Source organism: Cornus florida, unplaced genomic scaffold (genome assembly GCF_030987335.1).
Source record: "Cornus florida cultivar Cherokee Brave unplaced genomic scaffold, ASM3098733v1 CherokeeBrave_3.0.0_Hap2_Chr04, whole genome shotgun sequence".
NCBI lineage: Eukaryota > Viridiplantae > Streptophyta > Magnoliopsida > Cornales > Cornaceae > Cornus > Cornus florida.
Window position 1 is genome coordinate 100,454,541 of NW_026775574.1, and position 9,415 is coordinate 100,463,955.

The 9,415-nt window shown below is 33.6% G+C and overlaps 1 protein-coding gene across 1 annotated transcript; it reads right to left on the reverse strand.

Moving 5' to 3' along the window:
* Positions 1-432: 432 nt before the first annotated feature.
* Positions 433-8,810, reverse strand: LOC132304214 (two-component response regulator ORR26). Its single transcript, XM_059801787.1, has 5 exons — positions 8,423-8,810; positions 3,120-3,272; positions 2,618-3,004; positions 2,267-2,343; positions 433-1,798 (listed from the first exon to the last, which is right to left on the reverse strand). Exons 1-5 carry the CDS (start codon positions 8,547-8,549, stop codon positions 797-799), a joined length of 1,746 nt encoding a protein of 581 aa, XP_059657770.1. The 5' UTR covers positions 8,550-8,810; the 3' UTR covers positions 433-796.
* Positions 8,811-9,415: the final 605 nt, after the last annotated feature.

The following is a 9,415-nucleotide window of genomic DNA, read 5'->3' on the forward strand; positions in this document are numbered from 1 at the left end:
TGGTAACCATGTTTTGCTTTTCAAATTGTTGTTGTTTTTTTTTTTTTTTTTTAAAAGAACGGCCAACTCTATATTTTTGACAAAAACCAATTTGATGCTGTAGGAAACTGTTTCCGAAGTGTCATTGTAAGGCCTCTGTTTTTTCCATTTTTCACAGAAATGACAGCGTGCGGGCACAAAACAAAAACAAAAAACAAAAAAGCAGTGCTACCAAACAGGCCCTACGCTACTAAACTTTCAAAACCATATTGACATGAAAAAATGCAAGAAAGTGGAAACTGCTAATCTTGCTAGTGGTTGGTTTGATTCCGGAAAATAGATCAACTTATAAACTTCAGAAAATGGCACATTGGGACCTTTTAAGCCTGAAATGTCGCCAGTTGCTCACAAGTATCGATAATTTTTCGAGTGAAATGAGGATCAAGAGTAATGTGATTCAACATAAAATCAGCTTTCTTTACAGAAATGACATCTTTAAATGCTCTGCAACTAAGAATTTTTTACAAAATTTGCAAGGTTTAATTCGAGTCCTCAAACTAATATATACATGTACATCTGTATCACACAGTAGACATGTCTCATCTTTAAGTACATGAAGATTGCTTATTATGCTAAACATTTTTCATCAATCCTATTGTACATGTTTCAACAACCATGTCCAATTTGATTGGGTTGAAGAAGACTAAATACACATCAAGTTGGAAACACTAACAAGACATCAGTTGACCAGAAGAAAATGGAGTCACCTTCCTTTGTCGAAGACATCTAAATCGCAGACACTCCCAATGGATCATGATCATGTTATAAATAGACCTTGACCTATTACAGGATATTCCATCAAGTCACAGGGATACTCGTAGTCAAATCTCAGTGCCTCGTACAAGTTGACTGGAACTTCAGCAATGAGCTCTGAATTGTTGTACTCAAAAGATTTTTTGTTCTGCAGTCCAGGATCCACTGTATAACAATTACCTTGAAGCTGACAAGTTCGCACATTCTCGTCTAAAGAGGCAAAAGGTGATCCACTTCCCAAAGTTGGATTTCTTCGGGCAGATTCAGAATCATATATAGAAGTCTGATTTAAGCCATTATTCTTCATATTCATTGAAGCCGTGGGGATTGGCTCAGAAGTTGGGAAGTCAACCAAATGGCTCAGCGATTGAACAGAAAATAAGTCGATCTCACTTTCTATTGGAGCTGCATGTCTTGGATGATTGCTTCTATATTTGGTCCATTGAGACACATCAACAGGTGCTGGTTTATCTCTTTCTTTGTTAATATAACAATCAACTCGAGTGTGATGCTGTGGTCCAGGCACCGGCAAATGGCTGACGACATCCTCTAACTGAAGACGTGGCTTGTTGTGTTCTTGTTTGAACTGAATTTCTGGAACTTCTCCTCTCCAAGGGTACTTTATGATAGTGGAGTCAAGTGCTGCATAGTTTATATTTTGCTCCAGTGGTCTAGAAGAATAATTTAGGCCCACCTGTGATCTGCTGGATTTCTGAGGATCTGTTTTGTTGCCAATCAGAACTTCTTTGGATTCTGTAAATGACAATGATGAAATACCCTTCATACCATTTTCATGGATTTTTGCATCCACATTCTGGACAAGAATTCTACTGCCAGAAAATCCATAGTTTGCATGAGCAGCGTCATTTTGTTGCACATTGATTGAATTCTGAAGACCAAAACTTCCAACAGGGTCTTTTGAAGATAGATCTGAGTGCTTTATCCCAGCAAGAGAAGCTTTTAGGTCATTTTCTTTCTGTAACCTACTCAAATAAAGGCGGTACTTCTGCACAAGGGAAAAATTATCAATGAGATTCCCACGATTATCAAAAAAAATCATTTCACATCCTTCACTTCTCCTTTTCTCTTTTAAGGCCCTATGTTCTATAATTTACAGTTGCAATGTACAGTCTACATAACAGATTGTAACAGTGGTACAAGCTCCTGAAAAAACTAGGAGCTAGAGTGACTTTTCATATGAAACACCATTGAAATATTGAATTACATTAAAAAAGAAAAGAAGCATCCACAGCAATGAGGTTCCTAATACACATTTGAATTTAAGTTTGACCGAAAAGTCGTGAAATACAGTGACGGATTCATTTAAACATAACCATTATCATTTATTTTTTACAATCAAACAGTGCTGACACTACAGTGTTGCTTGGCAGATTGCGCAACTAAAGTAAAATTTGCCCAAAAAAGTATACCTAATAACTTCGGACCAAAACCAGTGGGAAGGGTTCGTATGTACCTGCAAGTGGCTAGCAACATTCTCTCTTGTCAACCACGGAACATTCATCAAATCAAGGATTTTCTTAGGACCAACTTCTGCCAAAAAGAAATGAAACATCATGGATTTCTATAAGCATTTTAAAAGGGTGATAGATTTAATAGAAAACCATACAAAACAAAATTAACAATGCAAGTTCAATTCAGAGAACTTCTTATTAACATAAACTCTGTTACACAAGTCCTTTTCGGTTAGGTCTGTCTCTAGTCTACCCCTTCCAGCACCCCATGTAAGCGGGACCAATCTCCTCTTTTGATCCACATAAACATCTAAAAGCAAAACTATTGACATGAAAGTGCATAATGTACTTACTATCAAATCCAATCTGATTAACAGCTTTTACGAATTTCTGATGTAGCTCTACAGTCCAAACAACTCTAGCCTTTTTCAATGAAGAAGGATCACCAAAGTTTTTGTCATCGTGCTTGCTTTCGATGTCTTTCCTTTTCTTTCCAGAAGCCAGATCACATCCACTAAGATAATTCCCATCATCAGATTCGTCTAATCCATTTCTCATCATCTGAATTTCTTCAAAGCCTTCATGACTTTCAATGTCTCTCACCTCATGTATTTTCTTTCGAAAGACATGCTGCCATATATTTCGGAGTTCTTTCATTCTTATAGGCTTGAGAAGATAGTCACATGCTCCATGTTGAACACCTTTCATCACCCTTTTAGTTTCCCCATCAACAGACATCACTGCGCAGGTTAATAGAACATAGCTTGTAAGGAATATAGATTTCAGTGGATGTGAATGAAAGAATAAGAAAAGTTTGCATTAAAAAGGCTTAAAATGTTAAGACAGCAAACTGACTAATGACAGGAAGATCCATTTCAAGTCCAACATGCTCGAGAAGCTTGAAACCATCCATGTCGGGCATGTTAACATCACTGATTACAATGTCAAATCCATCTTTTCTTTCTCGGAGCATATTCAGAGCATCTCTTGCCAGACAACATATAGTCACTAAATCATACACAGGAAAAAGAAAATGGTCAGAAAGTACAAAACAAAGCATTTTCATCATGGTAGCATGGACTGGACATCTGAAAACAAGTTTATAGACCAGAAAAAAAGAAAAAAAAGAAAAGAAAATGGGATGCATACCTTATACAAGATGCATTTATACTCTATTTTCCTAAGATAAATCTTTTTCATGCTAAGATTGCATGCATAAGAAAGCACAATGACAAGGATGGTTCCTCTATAATTATAACAGATGGATACAAAGATGTGCTTAATGAGTAGTGAATGGCACATAGAGGTTATGTTTGATGAATTGAAATATTGGGAGACAGCATAGAAATGAAAACAGGCAGGGCTGCACTCATTTCAGTTTAGAGGGTAAAGTAGAATCAAACTGATCCTAACGATTCTAAAAAAATTAGAACCAGACCAAACTGATGGAACCACCTAACCGTACAAAAACAGTTTGAATCAGTTTGGTTTCACGGATTAGGCTTACCTGAAAACACAGTCAACTTTTATGATCTAGATAAAAACCCTACTTGAGATTGCATTTCTAGTTTCTAATGTTATATGAAATAATATAATACGTCAACAAGAACTATAATACTATGTCATCGATAAGCTTATGTAAATGAATATCAAGATTAGGAAAAAGAAATATATATAGCCATAAATTAATGTGATGTAAGCCTATAGTTTTAACAGTTATCAACTAACCAAATGGAAATAGATATACATATGCATATGTACTATGGTTCGGTTTGGATTAGTTCAATTTTTTTAAACATCTAATCATGCAAACCAATCCTAATGGTTCCATTACTTTGGACTGGAACTGAATTGTTGATCCATGGAACTGAAACAAACTATATGGTTTGGATTGGTTCAGATCAAATTAATAAATTCAATGGGTTCATGTGAATCCTAGAAACAGTAGGGGAATTGCTAATTGGAAGAGAGATAAATTGGGAAAAGCAATAAATATAAAATAGTGCTTCTTAAAGCTCAGGACGAGCTCAAATAGGTACTAACATTGACAGTCAATTAAAAAGGTTTGATCATGTGGAATGAAGTCCTTTGACAGCACCAACAGAAGCATACAACGCAAAAGGTCCTAAAAGGGAAAGCAAAAGCCAAAAAAGGTGTTTTCACAAGCAGCAATGGAAATTTTGTGCCAGTCTTCTACCCCTATGTAGAACTTATTGTGTGGCAGATATATGAAAACCCTTTTGTCTGCAAACAATCCAACCCAAACCAATTATTAGCCTGTTCAAGTCACCCGTTGAATGAATCAAGCTTGAGCCGGACTAGGCCTTCAAATGGATTGATATAAACAAGTTCAAGCTTGGTTCTTGAAGGTTTTGATGAACCCAAGCTCGCCTCTGTGCTAAGACTAAGAAATTTTTAGTCACATTTTAATGTTTTTTCAGTTAGTGTTAAATTTGTGTCTTCTTTGGCATGTTAACCAACTATGTGATATTTTGATGCTACCCTGACTGTTCACCAGGCCACTCGAGCTGAACTTGGTATTTCTTAAGCATGGCTTGTTAAAAAAAAAAAAAAAAAAAGTTTGAAACTCGTCTGTAGTGGTAGTGGATAAGCTAACTAATGTTCCATTAGGCCAAGGAGTTACAGAAGAAGCTTGTCTGTTTATGAGCCTGCCAAGAGGTAAAACAATTGAATGAAACTAATTCTTTATACCTTCTAGATCCTAAATGGAGTGAAATCAGGCTAGTTTCAAACAATTGAATGAAACTAAGGTTCTTTTTTTTTTTTTTTGGGCTGTTCACATAGCACTCATTATTCTCATGTCCCAAGATAGGGCAGCCCATGGATCGAGCAAGTGTGCTTGTAAATGGGCTGCACCAAATTCCGCTGAACATCATTCTCATGTGTTGCAGCAACAAATCACCTAATCAAGTGAAAGAGACCTTTGTAGTATATTTTATTCTTTCAGAGTGAAATAGAAGATTCAAGTGTCCCCAAAAATAAACATACTTGAAAGTTAATATGTATGTACATAAATATTTTGGTTACACTTACTGTATCTTTTCATATATAGATAGTCATTTTGGTATTAAGTTACATACCATACTGTTTGTTTCATATGGGACTGCATGCAAAAACCACAGTTATAGTGCTCATATCAAGGTGAACTTATGTAATCACAGAAAAAAAAATTTCGCCATATTTCAGTGCAGTGTTAGCCCAACTTTTTAACACAGCAAGAGTAAACATGAAATATAACAACTGAAAACTAGCAACCTCAATCTTGACTTTGTTACTTTTCTTGCTTGTACTTTGCCATTATTTTTCTCACTTCTGGGCTAGGACACCATAGGGACACATTTGGGATACTTTCATAACTCAGTGGGTAGTTTTGCCATTATATTTTAAAAAAATAGGTTCTAATGCAATTTAAAAAATATTATGGATTTAAAAAAATATTATAAAGTTTTAGAAAAAAATAAAAAAGGAATCCATATCCAACTCTAAGCTCCAAATTAGTGAATACATTCATGATATTGTGGAAATATGAGCAAAACTCAATTTTTTGTATATACAATTTATTTATTTATTATTATTATTTTTTGAAGTATCCTTGCCGCCTGTGTCCTATTTTTTTTAGATTTGTTGATTGCCGTATCCGTATCATGTTGTATTGTTGTAACTTTGTCTTGTGTCCAATTCGTGCTTAATAGCTCTGGACCCTCGACCTTAAATAAATCTCCATACAAGTTCCAAATTTGTCCTAAAGTTACACTGCACACATTCAATTTTAGTGCTAATTACCTTGAATGCACTTGATTTAAGAGTTTCTCTTACAAGTATAATTTAGCATTTATCTTTGCTTTAATTTCGTCAATCATGATTCATAACATAATTGGAAAACACCATTGCACCTTATCCTTAATATATTTTGTTCTTTCATTGATATCTAAGGTAAAAAAAAATAGGGTTTCAATGTTGATCCTTGATATAAGTCCACTATAATTGAAATCATTTGTTTCTCTTGCAATTCTTCATCATATAGTCACAAGACTCACAACTCCATCATAAATACATTTTTCATATTATATCTAATTGTATTCGTTTAAAAAATCCACCGACCACCATATTGTATTTCTAGGGACTCTATCACAGGTTTTTCTAAATTTATTAAAACCTTATGAATGTCTTTCTTCTTCTTTAATCTTTATGCATCTTTTTATTACTCCCTCCGTCCCAATATAAGTGTCACTTATGGGGAGTAGTAATTTTTAAGGAGACATGTGGGACCATGTATTGTCTGTCTAGAAAATTACTAAGTTACCCTTTTAAGTTTTGAATATTGAAGTTTGAAATTTAAACTCAAAGGACATTTTTGGAATGATGTGAAATATATTGTTTGAAAAAGGAAAGTGGACACTTATTTTGGGACAGACAAAAAAGGAAAGCATGACACTTATTTTGGGACGGAGGGAGTACTCCATACTCCATAGTAAGCGAACAATTTTCGTTGTTGACATCCTCTGCATATTCTAACCTTATTGTTTCAAGTCTTATAATGGTCAACTAGTCTCGAAATTTCATACATTATTAATTTAATATCGTGATGATTTGGACAAATTTGAATATCCCATTGAATCTTTACTTATCATTTGACAATTTTGAATATCCCATTATCCCAAAACATGGCACACTAAAATACTTTTGCTATAACTCATATTGCATTCCAAGTTGTTATCTTTTTAAACAAATTTGTTAACCAGGATATGCCAATATTAGAACACTTCCAAACCTCAAAATGATTGCCATTTGCTCCTAAAGCTCATCCTATCTCATCTTTCTCAATTCGTTTTTTATTCAACACATCCTCATCCTGCAAGTAAATTTATTTCAATATTATTACTATTTTATCACAATTTTTCTAAATTTAACCCCCTATATGTTTTTGATTCAATAACTTCTCAAAATGAAATCTTCACCTTTCTCTAGTGATCTTTTGCCAAGATGATTAATCCTAATGCACTAAATATGATCTACTCGTTTAGTAGGAAAACATCGATGGAGTCAGTCTATTCTAAATGTTATTAAATGTTCATCATGCTATTGTTAAGTTTAGGATAGCCTACCCGGCATCAATCACATCTCCAAATTCATGTCCATTATACCCCATATTATACTCTCTACAATCTTTTTCTATATGACCATGTTATTAATAATTTCTTTCCTTCATAAATTTATTGAATTAAGTCATCAATATGTTTCCAAAAAAGTACCCTCGTTCATTATCCAATCCAACTTAAATTGTATAAGCACTAATTAAATTAACTATGTATTCTTCCAATACAAGTTTTGTTAATTTATCAAATCTCATTTTTCAATAACAGTGAGTTCTTTTAAATTTTTATCAATTATCTTCTTACTCCATTTCTATATTTTCCATTGTCAGTATCATAGAATTTATATTTTGTATTTTAAAATTTCCTCTCTCTCCTATACGCTTAGCTTCTTTTAGGCATATTAAGTTAAACATCCTAATCACAGTGTCTGTCAACTCCATCCCTTAACTCATCAATATAACAAATATTTTAAATCACCAATTTAAGCCTAATATCATGGGAATAACTTAATTTATCCATGCTTATTCAACCATGTTCATGAAAACCCTTACCTTTTTTTCAATGCGTCTGAACATTTACCCATTTTAAAATTAAGAAGAAAAAAAAATGATGCAAAGGGGACTAACAAATACAAACAATTACACCAATATACCATTCAGATACACAAAATTAGAACACAATATACCTTATCTATTTTTCAATGCATCTGAACATTCACCCATTTTAAAATTAAGAAGGAAAAAAAAAACATTTACCCATTTTCCAAACAATTAAAATTTGATGCAAAGGGTCTAATAAATACAAATAATTACACCAATATACTATTCAGATACACAAAATTAGAACACAATACAATTCATAATTAACACAAAAGAACACTTTTTCAGACTAAATTAGATAAATTGGTATCATCAATCAATAAATAATAATAATTCTTCAGTCTAAACTGGTATCATCAATTAATCACTTATAAGAAGGGTTGAAATTAAAATTTTAATAATAATAAAAATAAAAATAAAAACAGTAGGGTGTGAGGAAAACCTTCATAAGAGCACTTCTTGAGCATCTTTTCGAGGATTTTCAACCAGGTTGGATCGTCGTCGACGACGAGCACACGGAGACCCGCCGGAAAGGCATCGCTCCGAGGAGAAGAGAACCCACTTTCCATGAGGAACCAACAGATGTGACTATGAAGATCGAATTGTGAAAGATTATTCAGGCAAGGACAACACTTTAACTAGCTAGGGCATATATAGAATATAGAATACAAAGGTATAGACTGTAGTAATTTTGTATCACTATTATTGGTAAAGAAGAGAGAGAGAGAGAGAGGGGTTGAGACTTTAAAAAGGAGGGGGCTTGTTCTGGTTTTTAAGAGAGGAAGTGAGCAAGGAATATTGGCGCCGGCTGTTGGCAGGAGCTAACGGTCCCTACGGCGCACGTTAGTAATGTATGTGTGTGTATATATATAAGTTATATATTTTAATTTTTGTAAAAAGAAAAATACACCGACTGATGGGAAAGCAAAATTATTGAAAATATATAAAGAGAAAAAAAGAAAAAAGAAAAAAAAAAAAAAAGGAGAATATTCTGATGGGTAACTTTGGAAATTGAAAGTACCAAGGTAGAATCCAAGCTAATATGAATTATTGTGCATCTTAAGTGGGTGAAATGCACCATCCATGAATTAATGGGTAACTTTTGATTAAGAAATGCACCATCAATGATGGAAGTGTGTAACCCACCAAAGATAACATATTCTTTATCTCTCTCATGGTGAAAGATAGGAATTGAGGGAGATGCAGAGGTCCGTCTAGGAAAATGGTGAATCATAGGAGTTGAGGAAATTCAGAAGTCCTCTCACCAATATATTTTTACTGTGAACTTACGTCATAACTGATTACATAATTTTAAATAAAAATGTCATGATATAGAAAATAAAAGAAATATAAACAATTATATGTTATGGATTTCTAAAAAAATAAATAATATGTCAATTTAAGAGGATAAGTTAATGTCATTCCCCAAGGAATG

Excerpts from the sequence above, each read along its gene's own strand:
- LOC132304214 (XM_059801787.1), bottom strand. The coding sequence starts at position 8,549 with ATGGAAAGTGGGTTCTCTTCTCCTCGGAGCGATGCCTTTCCGGCGGGT. Across the intron at positions 3,005-3,119 it reads AATGGATCTTCCTGTCATTA|TGATGTCTGTTGATGGGGAA; the intron begins GTCAGTTTGCTG and ends TAACCTGCGCAG. Across the intron at positions 1,799-2,266 it reads ATGTTGCTAGCCACTTGCAG|AAGTACCGCCTTTATTTGAG; the intron begins GTACATACGAAC and ends TCCCTTGTGCAG.